The 17,334-nt window shown below is 46.2% G+C and overlaps 1 protein-coding gene across 3 annotated transcripts; it reads right to left on the bottom strand.

Moving 5' to 3' along the window:
- Positions 1 to 588: 588 nt before the first annotated feature.
- ZBTB42 (zinc finger and BTB domain containing 42) lies at positions 589 to 7,490 on the bottom strand. 3 transcript variants are annotated; one of them, XM_072630052.1, is made up of 2 exons: positions 7,411 to 7,490; positions 589 to 5,644 (listed from the first exon to the last, which is right to left on the bottom strand). In XM_072630052.1, exon 2 carries the CDS (start codon positions 5,628 to 5,630, stop codon positions 4,251 to 4,253), a length of 1,380 nt encoding a protein of 459 aa, XP_072486153.1. In that variant the 5' UTR covers positions 5,631 to 5,644; positions 7,411 to 7,490; the 3' UTR covers positions 589 to 4,250. The 3 variants fall into 3 exon arrangements, with proteins under 3 accessions (XP_072486153.1, XP_072486152.1, XP_072486154.1); XM_072630051.1 differs by lacking the exon at positions 7,411 to 7,490 and adding an exon at positions 6,927 to 7,043; XM_072630053.1 differs by lacking the exon at positions 7,411 to 7,490 and adding an exon at positions 6,609 to 6,680.
- Positions 7,491 to 17,334: the final 9,844 nt, after the last annotated feature.

Below are 17,334 nucleotides of genomic sequence, written 5' to 3' on the forward strand. Positions count from 1 at the left end.
TAAATCCTACTTCAGACACTTAGTAGTTGTGTGACTCTGGGTAAGTCACTTAACCTCTTTGCCTCAGTTTCCTCATCTACAAAATGGGGATAATAGCACTTACAGGGTTGTTGTGAGGATCAAATGACAATTGTGAAGTGCTTAAAATCGTGCCTGGCATAAAGTAGGTATTATATGTTAGCTATTATTATGGGTATTGGGGGAGGGGAGAAAATTGAAAAAGGATGAACATGAGCTGGTGGGATTTTCAACTTAGTTTGCAAGACTGGGATGAGTCATTCATCCTTCTAATAGTAAGAATGGAAAACTCCATTATGCATCTATTTAATGCATCTATTAATTATTAGTTAATGCATCTATTCCAGCACCTCTCTGCCCACCCACCCTGGAATAATCAGCTCTGGCTAACTGACATATTGGGATCCAAACCCCTCAAAAGTACATCAATCCAGCCTTGTCTGAAAACTCTGAGGCCTACCTCCCCAACCCCCGCAAAGACAATTTCCTGGTCAATGAAGACCACCACCCCAGCCTCCACATCTCCCAGAAGCAAGGCCCAGCTTCAAGGATGACTCCAGCAGTAAGTAGTAGGAGGAGGGCGGGTTTTTATTATTATTTTGTGAAAATGGAGAGACAGCAATTCCTAGTCATGATTGTCACAGTTTGACAGCACACGTGAATACAACTGCAGACGACCATACTGAAAACCAAATGTTAACCATTACTTTCCCCAAAGACCCCCCCAGGTTGTGATTGTCTCCTTGGGACTAACCAATCACCATCTACAAAGAAGAAATTCACTAGAAAACGGAGACTGGACCATCTGATAAAATAGATTTCATTCGATTAGCTTTGCTACAGGCTGTAGGTTTGTTTGCTATAAAACTCTCCCACAAAAATTAGTTTTTAAATATACATATTTAATCTGAACTGCATTGATTAAAAAATTAAAAATTGATGATTTTTTTTACATTAACTTCACAGTATTTGTTTGCAGATGACGACAAACCCAGTGTTAACGAGTCAGGGCAGGACTGCTCTCCAAGAAAATAAACTCTCCAGGACTGGAATCACCCACATGGGAGACAGTGTGCAGCAGCATCTCCCAACTGTTCCACGAGAAAGTGACCCATTGTGGGAAAAGCTGTGCTCAGACCTATGGCCTTCACACATATACACACACACACACACACACACACACACACGCACACATACACACACACACACACACATTTCAGCAGAATACAGACACAAGTGCAAAAGTCCTTGTTGGAGCTGCCCAGTGGCAGAAACCAGGAAGACAGCATCTCTACAGTGAGAGTTCAAGTATTCTCTTCTTTTTCCCCACAATTACCACACCTCAGAGTCCCTGCTGCCTGCTGCCTGACCTAGCCAGATCCCTAGGCTTTCCTAGGCTAAAAGACTTAAGCTCACAGCATCAAAGAACTTTGGAAAGAACTTTAAGCATCATCTAAGTCCAATCTATACAAAGGCAGAAAGCCTCTCTATAAGACATCTTTGTCATGTAGTAGAAAGAGGGCTGGACTGAAATCAGGGGACACAGGTTCCAAACCCAGCTCTACTACTTATTCCCTAGGTGAATTTAGACAAGTCCCTTTTCCCTGGTGGGCCTGTTTCCTCATCTGTAAAATGAGGAAATTGGACTATATGACCTTAAAGTCCCTTTCAGCTCTAGACTCTATGACCACCAACGAGCAGTAATCCAGCTCTCACCTTAAAGGGCATCCAGTGAAGGGAAATATCAGCCACACATGGCCCTACCTGCAGTCCCTTTCTCACTACTGCTTGGGCATGGACTGGGCTTGGTATGGAATATGTGAGTCTGCAATTTGTTTTTATTCACAGAAATCACAAAAAATATTATGCAAAATTATAAAGTAAAAAAATAAAAACTTAGAAAAACTTCAGCTACCCTTCTTGCCAATACTAACATATTAGTCACTCTCTCCCTTTACCAAACAAAGAAACCTTGGAAGCATTACAGTAGAGATAAACTCATCATTCAGAATAAAAAAAAGGTTTCTAGCAGTTATAGTATCACTTCAAATTAAAACTTCTAATAAATACTACATCAAGTTTCATCAGGAGAAAAGGAAAATAACTTAATTTTAGTAGACTTTGTCCTCAGTGCTATTTCCAATCACAGCAAAAAATATATATGTATGCCTATCTATATGTGTAATGTATGTATCGATATATTATTCAGTAGGCTAAGACCACGATACGGAGTCACACGTCCACAGGACGACAATGCAGGTCACCACATTTTCCAAAGCCATGTAACAGTTTCAGCAGAAGTATAGGTACAGTCAGGTAATGAAATGAGACACATGCCATAAATAAAATGACTTTTCACATTACATTCAGAGTTCAAAAGGGGTTGGTGCTGGGGGAGGTGGGGAGGAGGGTTCGCTGAGGGGAACTAGCCCAAGTTCCCTGAAGAAAATGAGACTCCCCAATAGGCTGCAGCCAAACAGCTCCCATATGGCCCTCCTGAAACCACACACCTCCTACCACAGTCAGTGCTCATGAAATCAACCCACTAGGGAGGGCAAATAAACTAATGTGCAAAAAAAAAAAAAAATTCCCCCAGTAAAATCTGAAGTGTTTCAGGGAGCAAGCTCAGTGCTATTAATAACAATCAATCTTATGGAAATTCCAGGTAAGTAGATGTGAATGATGGGGAAACAGAGGCCAGTGGTCAATCCCCCTTCAGCCCCACTTCAGTTAGGAAAGCAGCCAGCTGAGCAACATTCAAGTCCACAAACACACCCAACATCATTTGCTCAGACACACTCAAGGACTCAGACTCAAAGGGGCAAATGGTTGACAAAGTTAAACTTGACCTCACTCCCAGACTCCAACAGCCAACCTTGTATGAGGCACATCCAATTCCCAGGCTCTAAGGAGAGGCTGGCCAGTCACTTGAGACTTTGCATAGAGAAGGTCACTCCAAGTTGGTGAACTCGGGTCCTCTAACTCTAAATCTGGCTCTCTTGCTATTTCACCTAGGACCCACTTGTTTTTGTCCCCAGTTTGAGTCTGTCTCTATAACGAGCTGCAATTTGAACTGATCAGTCTTCCTGACTTAAATTCTACATCCAACAGGATATGGGGACCACAAAAGTTCTTTCCGTCACTTGCCTCAATGTACACATTTGAATAACTGTTCCTTCCTTTCCAAGGGCATACCTCTTACTCTACCTGAGCTTCTCCCATGGCTACCATTCCTCAGACCTCCAGTTCCTACTTCTTCAACTCAGAACATGGAACTTGGACCATTTGGTTTGTTCTGTGGCTCGTCCAACACCAAATTCTGCCCTCACTACTCTCAGAGTACCAAAGAGATTCCATTTCTGTGCCAATCCCCAAACCCACTAATAGAACTCACTAGGTAATTCACAAAGACATCACTCTGAATGAGATACATAGTCTTCATTAGGAAAAGGCAGGAAAAGGCAGTAAAAGGCAGGTCCCGCAAAAAATTCCTTTAAATTCCAAAAGGCCCAGGGAAGGAAGATGAACATGCCATGGGATTAGTGAAAGAGAAAACCTTGAAAATGACATATATTCAAAGGGAGAAACCTAGGAAGTGAATAGCAGAAATGAGAAATGACCACAAGAAACTCCCTGAGAAACAGGGAGAGAATGTTAAGTGGAGGTCTCTCCATCTCCCTGTCCCTTGATGACTGCTGCCTGGAACCCAGCTGGGAGAAATAGGGAGGTCAGGAAAGAAAGCATTTTAGTTTCTAAGGAGCACATTCTCTTCTTTTTGAGCTAAAAAAAAAAAAAAGACCAAAAAACCTACAAGGTAAGAACTTCAAAAGGCAGGACCCTCTTGGCATTTAATCATACCTCTGGAGAAAAGGCTTTTCTAGAGGCAGCTTCAGAATTCTCCACCTCAGAGGTCAGATCAGGAATTCCAGGGACTGGTGATGCAAGACCACCTCTCCCCAACACTTCTGCATTGTCCCTGTCCTATAGCAGGACAGCCCAGCCTTACACCTAAAGCCCCTCTGGCTGGATGCTGCTGTGGAACGTCAAAAGAGCACAGGTACAACCATTCTCCAAATCAAAAAGAGAGACAGACACACAGACGCACAGACACACAGATGTGCAGACACACACACACACACACACACACACACACACACACACACACACACACACACACACACACACATATTCTCTCTCTCTCTCTAGCCAAACCCCAGCTCCTTCATAAAACTTCAAACTACCAGGGACTTGACAAGGCCACAGTGAAACTTTCGGATGTGCCGGTACAAATCCCCAGACTGTGTAAAACGGCGCTCACACCACTTGCAGGCATGAGGTTTTTCTCGAGTGTGCACCACCGCATGCCGGCTAAGATTGTGTGAGTACTGGAAGCTCTTGCCACACTGCACACAAGTGTATGGTTTCTCGCCTGAGTGTGTCCGCTCATGCCTCTTAAGGGTGTACATGCACGAGAAGGTCTTTCCACATAGTGTGCAGGTGGGCACTGACCCCTCTGGTGACAATCGAGCCCTTGAGCCACCATCCTTGTCCCGGAAGTGAGAGCTCAGATGCAGCTGTAGGACATGTGGGTTGGGGAACACCTTGCTACAGAGGGGGCAGATGCAGATGTGGCCAGGGGGCCCCAGCACCTCTGAAGCAGAGAGGTCTGATGCATCCAAGTCATCTTCACTCTCATCCCGCTCTGGGTCCAGATCATCTTCCTGGCCATGAAACATATGGCCCAGGCCTGTGACCAGACTTTTAGCCACAGGTCCAAATGGCTGGCCCTCTGGACTCCTTGCCTTGCCATCTTCCTGGTCTGATAATGAGTCCTGTTCATCTTTTACCATCAGTTCAACTTCCTGCTGCTGCTGCTGCTGATCTGAAGCCAGCTGTCTGAAGACATAGGAGTTGTGGAGGGCATCCCTCCCTGAAATCGGCTTCAGAGACAGATCCAAAGCACACTCCGAGTCACCAGGGGCCTGGCCGGGTATTGGGAGCTCAGTCCTCTGAGAGAGAGAGACCCCCACACCATTATCCAAGGGTTTGGCCTTCCCAGGACTTGGAGTTAGCTCTGCTTTTTTTGATAATGAGGATGGTCCCATGAGGTTGTTAGACCAGGTGGGGTGGGCCCCAGACCGATCATACTCTAGGGGACTGAATCTTGGCTGGCCAGGCAGTTCTAACTCATGGCCCAGGGATATGCTTGGGCCCAGGAAAGGTCTGTCCTTCTCTTCCTCAATCACTAGTTCTTTTTCCTTTAGTTTACCCTTGCAGACTTTGACAATGTCATACATGTGGAGGTAGCTGGCAGCAGCTAAGATGTCCTCGATGGGCAGGCTGCTCAACTCCAGCTTGCCCTCATACATGAATTCAAGCAGCAGGCTGAAAGCCGGGGCTGTGACAATGTCACTGTTCAGATGTACAATCTCCCTTTTGTCTAACTGGTCCCTGTAGAAGAGGTAGAAGTACATGCTGCAGGAAGCCAGCACAGCTCTATGAGCCTGGAACCGAGCTTCGCCTACGAGCACAGTGGAGTCGCACAGGAATCCTTGGTGTCTCTGCTGACTCAGGCACTGCAGCAGCTGCCGGCTGTGGTCCGGGAACTCCATTCTGCCTTCATAACCTGGGCACAAACAGGAAAAACTTGAATGCGCCTGGAAACTCAAACCTCCTAGCAGCTGTAACCAAACAAGTCGGCTCTTCTCTTTGCTAGCTGGCTCACTCTCCCTCCCTCCTTGCCTGCCTGCCTGCCTCCCTCCCTCTCCCTGCCTAGGTAGCAAAGTGCCAGTCGGGAATAATTGTTCGCTGGAGTTTGATTTGTATTAAACTAACTCTCCCATCCCTCGGCACCTGCTGGGGAGCAGGAAAAACTTGATCAAGAGTAAACAAGGGCTTCAGAAACCGAGGGGGAGTACAGATAGAGAGTGGGCAAGAGACTCGCAGGAAAAGAGACCTAGGATAGAGGGAGAAAGAGGAGAGGCAAACGGATAAGAAAGGGTGAAACACAGAATGATCCAGAACTTGGGTGAGAAGGGGAGGCGGAAGGGAGGGTGAAAAGGGAGAAGGAGATAGGGGAAAAGAAAAAGATACTCAGTGAGGTAGAGTCATCAGATGAGAGACGGAGAGAAGCAGAAATCCAGAAGGAGAAAGAGACAGAAAAATGGGAAGAGAGGGGGAGAAGCAGTCTAACCTTTGTCTGTCTCACTGAGAAGAGATAAATCCCACAAGTACAAGTTACTGTGGTCACAGAAGCTGCCCTCCTCCCCCACCCCTTCCCAGGCCCTTGCGGAGCCCCCCAACCCCCCCTTCATTCCCTCCCTCCCCCTCCTCCTCCTCCAGTTCCATGGGAGCCAAACTTCCCCCGCCCTGAGAATGAACTTCACTTTTCTTTGCTACAGCGAAGAGCCCAGGAGTCCCTGACCCGGCCAGAGCCAGATCCAGAGCCCGAGTCCGAGCCCAAACCAGAACCAGATCCAGACGCTGGGCCAGAACCAGATCTTTGGCTGGAATGGGGAGGAGAGCAAGAAAAAGGAGGAGGACGGAGGTCTTTTCAACTCCTAGTTCCCCAAAGCCCGAAGCCCCCTTACCTTCCCCGGGTGCCCCCCGGGCGACAAGCCGAGCATGGACCCCCCCCCCCTCCCCGCCTCCTTCCCTCCCTTCGCCTGGGCGGGCGCCAGCACCCGGGGCCGGGAGCAGCCACCAGTGCCCGGCCAAGGGGGAGAAGGAGAGTGAGTGTGTGTGAGAGTGTGCAAGAAGGAGAGAGGGAGGGAGAGAAGAAGGGAGGGAAGGCTGCTGCGAGGGGGAGAGGGAGAGGAGGGGGGCGGGGGAGAGGAGTGCTCGGTTTGCTAATTACAAGGCAAGCTGGAGAGTCAGCTGCTCCGACTTCCCAGCGATAGAAATGTTACCTCCAGCTGCGCTCCTTTTAATGCCATATGTTGCTCGGAATCTCGCTACCAGCCAACCACAGCGGGGCCGCCTTTTAAAGTTTCTCCAGCCCCACTGGGAGCTGCGCGACGGCAGCCCCGGCACTCCCTTGCTCTCCCCGAGCCGCCGGGCCCCGGGGCCCAGCCTGGCTGACCCTCGCCGCTGCCCTCAAGTCTCTCGCTCTTTCTCGTCCCCCTTCCCTCCCCTGCACCAGTCCCGAGCTCCAGAGCAAAAAAAAAAAAGTTTCAGGAAGTGCGCGTCGGAGCGGCCGCGGCCCGGCGGGGGCTGCGGGAACCGGGCTGGGACTGCGGGGGCCGGGCGGAGGCTGCGGGGAGCGGTCCGGGAGCTGCCCCAGGGAGGGAGCAAACCGTGTGCCGGGCTGGCCGCACGCAAAGCAGCTGGGAGCCAAACTTCGGAGCCGGGAGGGAGGGCGGGACGGACCCTGGGACTGAGGGAGGGACGCACCGAGGGGGCGGAGATGCCGGGGACTTCCAGGAGCGGGGCAGGAATGAGGTCACCTCACACACCCCCTTCCCCACCTCCGCCTGGGGCGGCCCCTGGAAGGCGGGCTGAAGGGGGAGAAGGAGGGAGGGATGGGCTGGACCACTGGGAGGCTGCGGCGACTCCAGCGGTGCGCGGGGGCCCCCCGCCCCGCGCCCCGCGCCCCGCCAGCTGCGGCGCCCGACTTCCCCCGCCCTGCAGGGTTCAGCCCCCGTCGGAGAGGGAGCTTTAATAAGAATATGTGCGCGCGCCGAGCAGGTTGGTGACCGGCCGCTCTCGCGATACTTGTCTCTCTCCGGCCAACCCCCGCCCCAGCCCTGGGGGCAGACTGTCCAGCTGAGCCCTGGCGCCCCCGCCCCCAACTCGCCCGGGTTCTGTTGCCCCAGCCCCAGGCGGGACCGCGCGCCCGCTTCTCCGCTCAGGCTCGCTCCTCTCCAGCCCTGGAGCGGGGCGCAAGGTGGAGGCAGCTCCCTGCGCTCCCGAATCCAGACCCAGGAGTCTGATTCGGGACTCTCCTGACCTGGTGACCGCAGGGCAGGACAGGGCAGGGCAGACAAAGTAGACTGGGGCGAAGGGGAGGGGGCGCCCAAAGAGCTTTGGGCCGGGGTATCTGGACACCCGTGATCTCCTGCTAGTTCTGATCCTCCCTTTTGACTTTGGGCAAGTCTCTTCTGCTCTTCGAGCCTCAGTTTCTCCATCCTTAAAACGAAGTTGGACTAGATGTTCTCTGATGTCCCTTCCAACTATAACAATCTTACGAAGGAACTTTAGAACAGGACGTGGGAGGATGTGCTACTACTGGATGTTCCGGGAATTGGACAGCCCTCCTGGTTCTGAAGTCCGAGAACCCGGGTTCAAATCTCGCCCCTGACTCTCACTAACTGCGTAAACTTGGGCAGGTCACTTAAACCTTCCTGGCCCTCAGTTTCCTCATCTGTAAAATTAGGGCGTAAAAGTGGTTTGAGGTCTTTTCCAGTTCTACATCTGATCATTTGACATTTGCTTCTCAGAAGTAGAACCGGTACCTTCTCCTCTTGAAAAACCTTCCCTTCTCCCACCCTTCCCCCCCCCCCCCCCATGTTCTCAGTCCCCTGAAATCGCTTTGTATTTAAACTCTGTGCATATTGGAACCTTAGAAAACTGTAAGCTCATTGAAGGGCTTAGCACAGTGTCTGGTACTTAGTAGGCATTTAATAAGTGTCTGCTTCCTCCCTCCCCAGAGCCTAGTTATGTGCCTTCCTCACACATAGCAGATCTTTAATAAATGTCGAATTTAACCCAAAGTGATTTGAGAGCTTGGACTACCTTCCCTAAATCCTTCAAGCTGGAGATCCTTCCCTAAGGCCCAATCCTTTTCCCTTCCGTGAATAAAGAAACATTTACTAAGCCCCTACTGTGTGCCAACAGCAAAGTTGTTTAACCACAGAGTTGGTTTTGGGTTTTTTTTTTTTACATTTTAGTTAGCTGTAATTCCACCCATGGGAAAGCTTAACCTTTGATTCACACAGGAATAGGCACAGATACAGGAATGTATAGATAGATATATAAGAATAGGCACTCACACTCTCTCAGACATATCTCTCCCAAACATGTTCACAGTATCTTGTTCCTGATACTCTCTCTTCCCATGTACAGATTCACACTTACACTTTCCCCAGACACTCAGATTCACAGATACTCTCTCCCAGACAAAGACCTACCTCCCAGATACATATTTACATGCCATGCACCATCTACAGAAGCATTCACCTCAAAAACTCATATACACTATCCCAGACACACTAATTCATACTCATTTACACCCCTCCTGGACACATATTCCCTGAAATACTTTTTCCAGCAGTGTTATACATAACACTTCCAACTCAAATCCCATGCAACTAGCTGAGTTCAAATCCAGCCTGAGACTCTTAACTGTGTGACCTCAGACTAGTCACTAAACTGCCATCTGCCTCAGTTTTCTCATCAGTAAAATGGGAATAATGAGCCCAAAATGTGATATTTGTAAAAGTACTCGTGCTATATAAATACAAGCAATTACTATTATTGTAAACCCTTCCATTTGTATTTGCACCACTTCAGAGAGGAACACAAGTCAGTGCTGGATAACAGTGCTGGGAGGGAGCCACTAGTTCAACCTCATTTTACAGAAGGAGAAACTGAAGGACAGAGACAGAGAGACAGAGACTTGTTCAAGGTCACACACAGTATCAGGGTCAGGACTCAAACTCAGGAGTTCTGGCTCCCATCTTATCCCGTCAGTAGTTCTTCCTGTTTTATAGAACATGTGGCCCTCTTACCCTAAATTATTCTGCCTGCTATGTTTGAAGACTGCTTTCAGGAAGCACAAGACCAGGCTTTAATTTTGAATGATGGGGTTAAGAAAGGCAAAAGAAAGAAGTAATACAAAGAGCCCTGGATGTAGGGATTGAAGGATCCGGCTTTTGGTCCTGTCTTGACCACAGTTAGGTGACGTTTGGCAAATCACATAACTTCTGTTTTCCTTACTTTCCTCATCTGTAAAATGGGATTAATAATAGTTATATTTTCTACCTCCCAAAGAGAGAGACATGCTTTGTATGTTTAAAACACCATAGAAATGAGAGATGCCCATTCTGTAATGTCTCCAAGTTGAATGAGGTTGCCCATTCTCCATTTTCTATTTTGTGGATTACCCCAGGCAAGTTTTTTCCAGTCTCTTCATCTTGAGTTGTCAGGGGAAAATAATACCTTTTTCTGAGAGACCACAGCCAGCCTATCTTTTCACTACTGGACCCTACTATATCTGTCACATCCCTACCTCTCCCTCCTGCCTGCCTGTTCAGAATTTCTCCTATGTCTAGCTCTCTCTCACCTTTGACCTGCTAGAGCACCTCCTGTGTTTGTCCTCCCCTCACCCCTTCTGCTTGTCCAGAGCATCCTCTTTATCTATTCTCCCCTCCTCTCCCACCTGTCTGTGGCCCACATTTGGAATAGCATTATGACTAGGGACTGCTGCTCCAGATGAGCCCATACCCATCCCACAGATGCTGCAGAGAATTCAGTGCAGCCCCTTAGGGCTGCCAGGTCCCAGGACCTCCTGGCCAAGATAATGATGACCAACAGCTGCAGACTTACGTGGGACTCAAGTGCAAGAATAGAAAAAGGAGAGATCGGCTCCTATTCCCATTGTTCCATTTAGGTTGCCCCTCAGTTTCTGCTTCAAATATTTGTCAAGGGTGGGGGGGGGGGGTGGGAGGGGAGGAGAGGAGGCAGGCAGATTCAGCTGCAGCCAGAGGAGAAACAGAACCTCAGCAAAGTCTGGGCAGCATTTTAGTGGGCTCTTAGAAAGCTGGCATTTCAGGAGGTAGCAGGGGCCAAGATACTGAGGGTAAGATGGGGGCAGGGTCATGATTCTTGCTTTTCACATCTTATTTAGAAAAGAAAGAACACTTGATCTAGAACAGGAGGTCATAGATTTTGAGCGGAAAGGGACCTCAAAGAATACCCAGTTCATCCTTCTCATTTTACAAAAAAAAGGGAAATGAGGGTGGTACAGTGGTTAGAGCACCAGCCCTAGAGTCTGGAGGACCTGAATTCAACTATGATGTCAGACACTTACTAACTATGTGACCCTGGGCAAGTCACTTGACCTTGATTTGCCCTCCTCCCCCCCAAAATAGAAAGAAAACTGAGGTCCAGGGAAGTGAGATGATTTATCTAAGGTCCCATAGGCAGTATGCATCACACATAAGACTTGGACCCGGGTTCTCTTACTCTAGACCCAGTACTCTTTCCACTGTTCCACAATGAATTATTCCTCTATTTCTCACTGCCTAGGTCACCTTGGGCAAGTCATTTTTGCAAGATGATCCCTATGTTTACTTTTAGCTCTACTGTAATTCCTGTGATCCTACAGTCAGTAATTTATGCTGGAACTGAAGATTCCCCCTTGTCTACTATTGTCCCCTCCCCTTCTCTACCTCTCCAAGTCAAGGCCAAGGCTCCCTTGTTTCCTCTCCTCGGGAGGGCAATCAGAGAAAGTGAAAGAAGAAACTTAAATGAGATGTCCTAATTCCATTCCATTCAATGCCTTTCCACAGAGCCTCCCTCTCTCTTAGGCTCAGTCTCGTACTTAAGCTCAGCTGGGGAAGGAGGGCAGCTCAGTGGTGCAGTGGATAGCATTTTCCCCTGGCCTGGAATCAAGGAGACTCATCTTCCTCAAATCTGGCCCTTACTAGTTGTGTGACTCTGGGCAAGTCACTTAACCCTGTTTGCCTCAGTTTCCTCATCTGTAAAATGATCCAGAGAAGGAAATAGCAAATTATTCCAGGATGGGTTTTTTTGTCAAAAAAAACAACAACAAAACCTCAGAGAGGGTCTTCCAACAAAAAGTCAGGCATGACTGAAAAATGACTGAACAACAAGAGGAAGGAGAAACAGATTCAGGACCTGACCACTGACAGATCCTAGTTTGGTGAAGAGGAATCCACCAACAAGTATTTATTAAATGCCCACTACAGGTTGGGCAGAACAGAAGGTAAGCTGAAAGAGCAGTACTTGGTCAAGAGATGAAATTCTCACAGTAATTGTACAATGAAGGGACACTCAGTAGTCAGGGAAGATTTCCAGGAGGATTCAGCTTATAGATTTAGAGCTAGAAGGACCATGGAGATCATGGAACCCTCATTTTACAAATCACAAAGCTGAAGCCTGGAGATTTTGAGAGACTTGCCTCGGGTCATACAGCTAATAAGAGTCTGAGATGGAATCTGAACCCAAATATTCCTGACTCCTCTATACCATGATGAAGATGGAGCAGCATCTGGAAGCAGGAATTTAGACAGGCAGAAAAGAGCAGGGAGAGAAGGAAGGCATGCTAGAAAGGGGAGCAGTGTAATGGAAGATAAAGTGGGAAGGATAATAGAGAACATTTTGGTTGTTTAGTCATTTTTCAGTTTTGTCTGACTCTCCATGACTCCATTTGGGGTGTTCTTGGCAAAGATACTGGGGTAGTTTTCTATTTCCTTTCCTAGCTCATTTTACAGATGAGGAAACTGAGACAAACAAGGTTAAGAATCTTGCCCAGGATCACACAGCTGGTAAGTGACTGGAGCCAGATTTGGACTCAGAAAGAAGAATTTTTCTGACTCCAGGCCCAGAACTCTATCCACTTTGACACCTAGCTACCCCATAGACAACATAGATCAGTGGGGGAGAAAATCCTGGATTTGGGGTTAGAGGACCTGCCTTCCACTTACAAGCTGTGTGACCAGGGAAGTACTAAGAACAGAATTCTACTGCAAGGAGGAGGTTCAGTCATCTTGGGGAGACAAATTAGCATAGTGGAAAGAACTCTGGATTTAGATGAAGGATTAAAGGATCATAGGCTTAGAGGTGGAACAGATTGTAGAGGTCATGGAGTCCACCCCCCTCATTTTAGAGATGAAGTAACAGAGTCCTGAGAGGTCAAGGGACTTGACTAGGGTTACGTAGCTAGTAAGTGTCTGAGGCAGGATTCAAACCCAGGTCCACCCGACTCCAAGCCCCCTGCTCTGCTCCCTACGTCATGCTGGCTCTGGAACTCTTAGTAGCCATATGACTTTGGGAAAAGCTATTTAACCTTCTGGAGCCTCAGTTTCCTCCTATCTCCCAGGTTTATTGGGAGGAAGTCCTCTGTATCTATCCCTAAATCCTATGTAAACACAAATGCAAATCCTAGGATTTAGATCTGGAAAGGGCCTCGGAGATCATCTGCTCTGAAGTCCTCATTTTACAGACAAGAAGACTAAGACACATAGAAGAGTTCAACGAACATTTATTAAGCACCTGTGCTAGGCGCTGGGATTTCAGATGTAGCCCTGTACTTGTGTCACATAAAGAAAGACAAAGCAGTCCCTGCCTTCATGGAACTTACAGAGTGGGGGAAGGTAGGGAGAACACAAAATGTATTCAAATATGTTAAGTATAAATAAGAGAGAGAGAGAGACAAAAAAGTGATAGAGCAAAAGACAGACACAGAGAGACATAAAGAGAAAGAGACTGAGAAAAAGAGAGACCAAGTGAGAGACAGAGAGAGAGAGAGAGATAGAAAGACAAAGGAGACAGACAGTGAAAAAGAGAGACAGAGAGAGAGAAAGAGAGACGTAAAGAGAGAGAAAAAGATAGAAAAAAAAAAGACAGAAAAAGAGAGAGACCAAGAAAGGCTGAGAGCGACAGAGACAGAGAGAAAGGGAGAGAGAGAAGAAGGAGGAAATAGAAAAGGGAGAGTGGGAGAGTTGGGAGGGAGTAAATGCTAATAGCTGGAGGGATTTGGAGAGGTCTTGTATTGGAGATAGTATCTGAGTTGTGCCTTAAAGCAGGTTAAGGATTCTAAGAGCTGGAAGTAAGCAGGAAGGGTATTCTTGGCATAGGCTGAAATACTTCTGCAAAGGCACAAGCAGGAGCTGAGGAGATGGAAGGTTGTATCCTGGGAAGAGCTACCGGACTAGTTTGACTAGAGAGCAAATGACAAGGAGTGATATAAACAAACAAATTGGAAAGCTAAGTGGTAGTCATATTGTAGACATCTTTTCCCTTCCTCTCCTATTACCCCTTCCCCCCACCCCATTCATGTTGGTATCTTTTGATTTTATATCATCTTTATTTCCTTTTTCCTTTGTTTTCATTTTTTCAAGTAACTAGTATTTTTATTATTCTGCCCCTCCTACTTTTTATCTCCACATATTAAGCAAATTTTTTTTGCTTATCAATGAAAAGAAACAGATCCTTCAATACATATTTACCTAGTCTGACAAAACAAATTCCCACATTAGTCAGATCTGTTTCATTACCTCTCTGTCAAGAGGTGAGTGTTTCACCTTCATTCTTACAATCACTCCTGGCTTCCTGGGATATTGGTGCTGGTCTGACTAAAAAAACTCAGCCTGGTCTCTGACTTCCAGATTCCCTTGACTTGCTCTCCAGACCTTGGAGGCTGTCTTCTCTTTACTAAATGCTATGAGTCAAAGGATCATCAAGATCCTCCAGAAGTAAATGAGGTAAAGAACATCTCCATATGGTTAACTGATAAGAATCAGTTACCAAAAATTCATGCATTTTCCAGTCTTTCCAAGGCATTTCCTTTACATGTCATGACTGCTCTCCCAGAAGCAGCTCCCTCATATCCTCCACTTGCAGAACTAGTGACCATGCATGGGACTCCATTACACTAACCAACATGTCACCTGACTCTCATAGTTTATGCAATATTTGTAGAGGACTTTAAATGCCAGCTGAGGATTTTGTATTTTATCCCAGAGGCAATAGGGATTCACTGAAGATTTTTGAATAGGGGTGTGATATGGCCAGAACTTTGTTCTAAAAATATCAATTTGGCAGCAATGTGGAGAAATACTTATTATTTGGATCCCATGAAGTTGAATGACCAACTAACATATCTATGTGTGTATGTATACATTCATCTTATATATATGTATCTATGCATACACATGTATAGAGTTAAGTAACCTTTATGTGTATATGTTTATACATATACATGTGTTGTATATATGTGTTGATGTATATGTATGTGTGTATACATATACATATAGTGTGTGTGTGTACATATATATGTATCTTGGGCAGACACTTAGAAATGGGCAGTAAGAAAGATCCAGAATTAGATGGGAGTAGGAACATGGGTTGGGTTTACTTTGGGAAATTGTAGTTCTTTGAATCACTATAATGATCCTCTGAAATAAAGATCTATTTTTTTATGTGATGTTTTTATATTTTAAATTATTATTGATACTTATAATTTTCTTTTCCAAATATATTCCTTCATTGTCTTCTATCAGCCTGCCATCCCTTACAATGAAAAAATAAAAGAAATTATGTGTTCTTAAGAGAAGAAAACAGTATAGCTACAGATTATTTTTAAAATACTACAGATCGAGTTGACAGCCTGTCTTTTAAATAGTAATATTAATGTTGCCTGTGAGGCATGAAACATTACGGTCTGGGAGGAACTGAAGTTGCCATTAACCCAAAGAGCATTGAAAGGGTACATGGTTAACAAGAGCTTACTTACTCAGTACAAAGAAAGAATGAGACAGAGAAGCAGTGGAAACAGTGTCATCAAAGAAAGGTATGAACAGAAAAGCAAGATAGGCTAGCCATATCTGCACTTATGACTGATGGATACTGTGCAGCTTCAATGGCAAGATAAAGTAAGGAAGGCCCCAGGATACTGGGTGCACCCTTAATGCCAACAGGATAAGGGAATCTGGACAAGATCCACAAAGGCCTGGCAGGAATTCATGAGTTTTGATCCGTACATCACAAGGATCTACCGTATTTCATCGCATAATCATCATCACCACATAATTGTTGCACCCTGGGTTTGTTTTCAATCCAAAATTGGTTTATAACCTTTCATTGCATAATTGTCAAATGTTTCAATTCTGTTCCTCATGCCACTTAAAAGGTAAACAGAGCAGCCATGTATTCATCAGTGGTATGTGGATACGCATTTATCTCTTGCACGTTGCAAGCCATGAGCCTAGAATTCTCAGTGCACATGCATTGTCAGTATATTTCCAAAAGCCAACTTGCAAGGTTTGTTTAGAGCGCTACAGTACTAGTAGTACTGTCACTCAACCCAACGAAGAAACAGTAGGCGCAAAGAGAGCAGGCTAGCAGGCAAAGCTTCCATGAGTAAGTCACATGATATGGTGAAACTTGCATCTTCCTGAACTAACTAAACTGTGGCACTGCCACCAATGCAGTTTAGTAATAAATGATTTTTAAATAATACTGGCACAATTTAAAAAAAAACTTTCACATAATGGTTGTACCCATTTTTTTGCAAAAAAGTTTGGCATAAATTCTGTGATGATTATACAGTGAAATATGGTATCCATATCATTGAATATCCCTTGAGAATTTTAGCTTTTTTGTTTTTTTAATTATATTTTTTCAGTCAATGAAATCTACTTTCTCTCCTCCCTGTCCTTACTCCTATTGCCCCCACGAGAAAAAAAAAGGGAAAAACAAAACCCCTATCACAGACATGGATAATAGTCAAGTAAATATCCCTGCTTTGGCTATGTCCAAAAAAATAATAATTTTATTTCGTTTTGCTACTTTTCTGAACTAAGTACCATGAGATGCCAGCTCCACCTGAGGATCTCTGTGAGTGAATGTATGAGTGAATAAAATGCTTGTTGTGTGCAAAGTATTGTATTAAGTGATGGGGGTACAAATGGAGAGGCAAAACAATCCCTGTCCTTAAGGAGCTCATGTTCTGGGGGGGGGGGCATATGTAGCAGGTTTCAGAGGCAGAGAGAAGTCTCATTGTCCTTGGGGTGCAGCAGCAGAGCAGATGTTAATGCTTCCTCTTTCATGGCATTGCCACTAATAAAATCATACTAGTTTCTAATGTAGAACCATTTGATGGTGCCAAGAACTTTGGTGATAAGAACTTTCTTTTCCGGGTTTTTGGTAGCCATGGCTGTAGCACCTGCAGGAACAGCAGCCAGGCTGCCTCTCCCCAGGGATTGCTCCCCAGGATGATGTCTGAGGGCACTGGGCTGGAAGCCTTATTCTTCCAAAGGCTCTTGGATTCAGGGTCTGGGGATGTCCCCATCAAGATCTGGAAGAAGATTGTGTTCAAGGTAGTAGGGATGGTTTGACTTGTCTGGTATATTCCGCCTCATGTTTCTTTCTGTGGGGACCTTGTTCCTGCTTCAGCTTGATGTGGCAGTTGGCAGAGATGACTGATCCCTTCTCCAGATGATGGCCATGAGGCTAGAAGCAGGACTGGTGGTCTGGTGGTGGCATTACTGCAACTCCCAGGGCTCTTCTGTCTTTTCATGGAGAAAGAAGAAACTGGAAGTAGGGAGACCAGTTTGGCTATTGTAGTACTAC

The sequence above is a fragment of the Notamacropus eugenii genome, chromosome 1 (assembly GCF_028372415.1).
Source record: "Notamacropus eugenii isolate mMacEug1 chromosome 1, mMacEug1.pri_v2, whole genome shotgun sequence".
Taxonomy (NCBI): Eukaryota; Metazoa; Chordata; class Mammalia; order Diprotodontia; family Macropodidae; genus Notamacropus; species Notamacropus eugenii.

Excerpts from the sequence above, each read along its gene's own strand:
- ZBTB42 (XM_072630052.1), bottom strand. The coding sequence starts at position 5,630 with ATGGAGTTCCCGGACCACAGCCGGCAGCTGCTGCAGTGCCTGAGTCAG.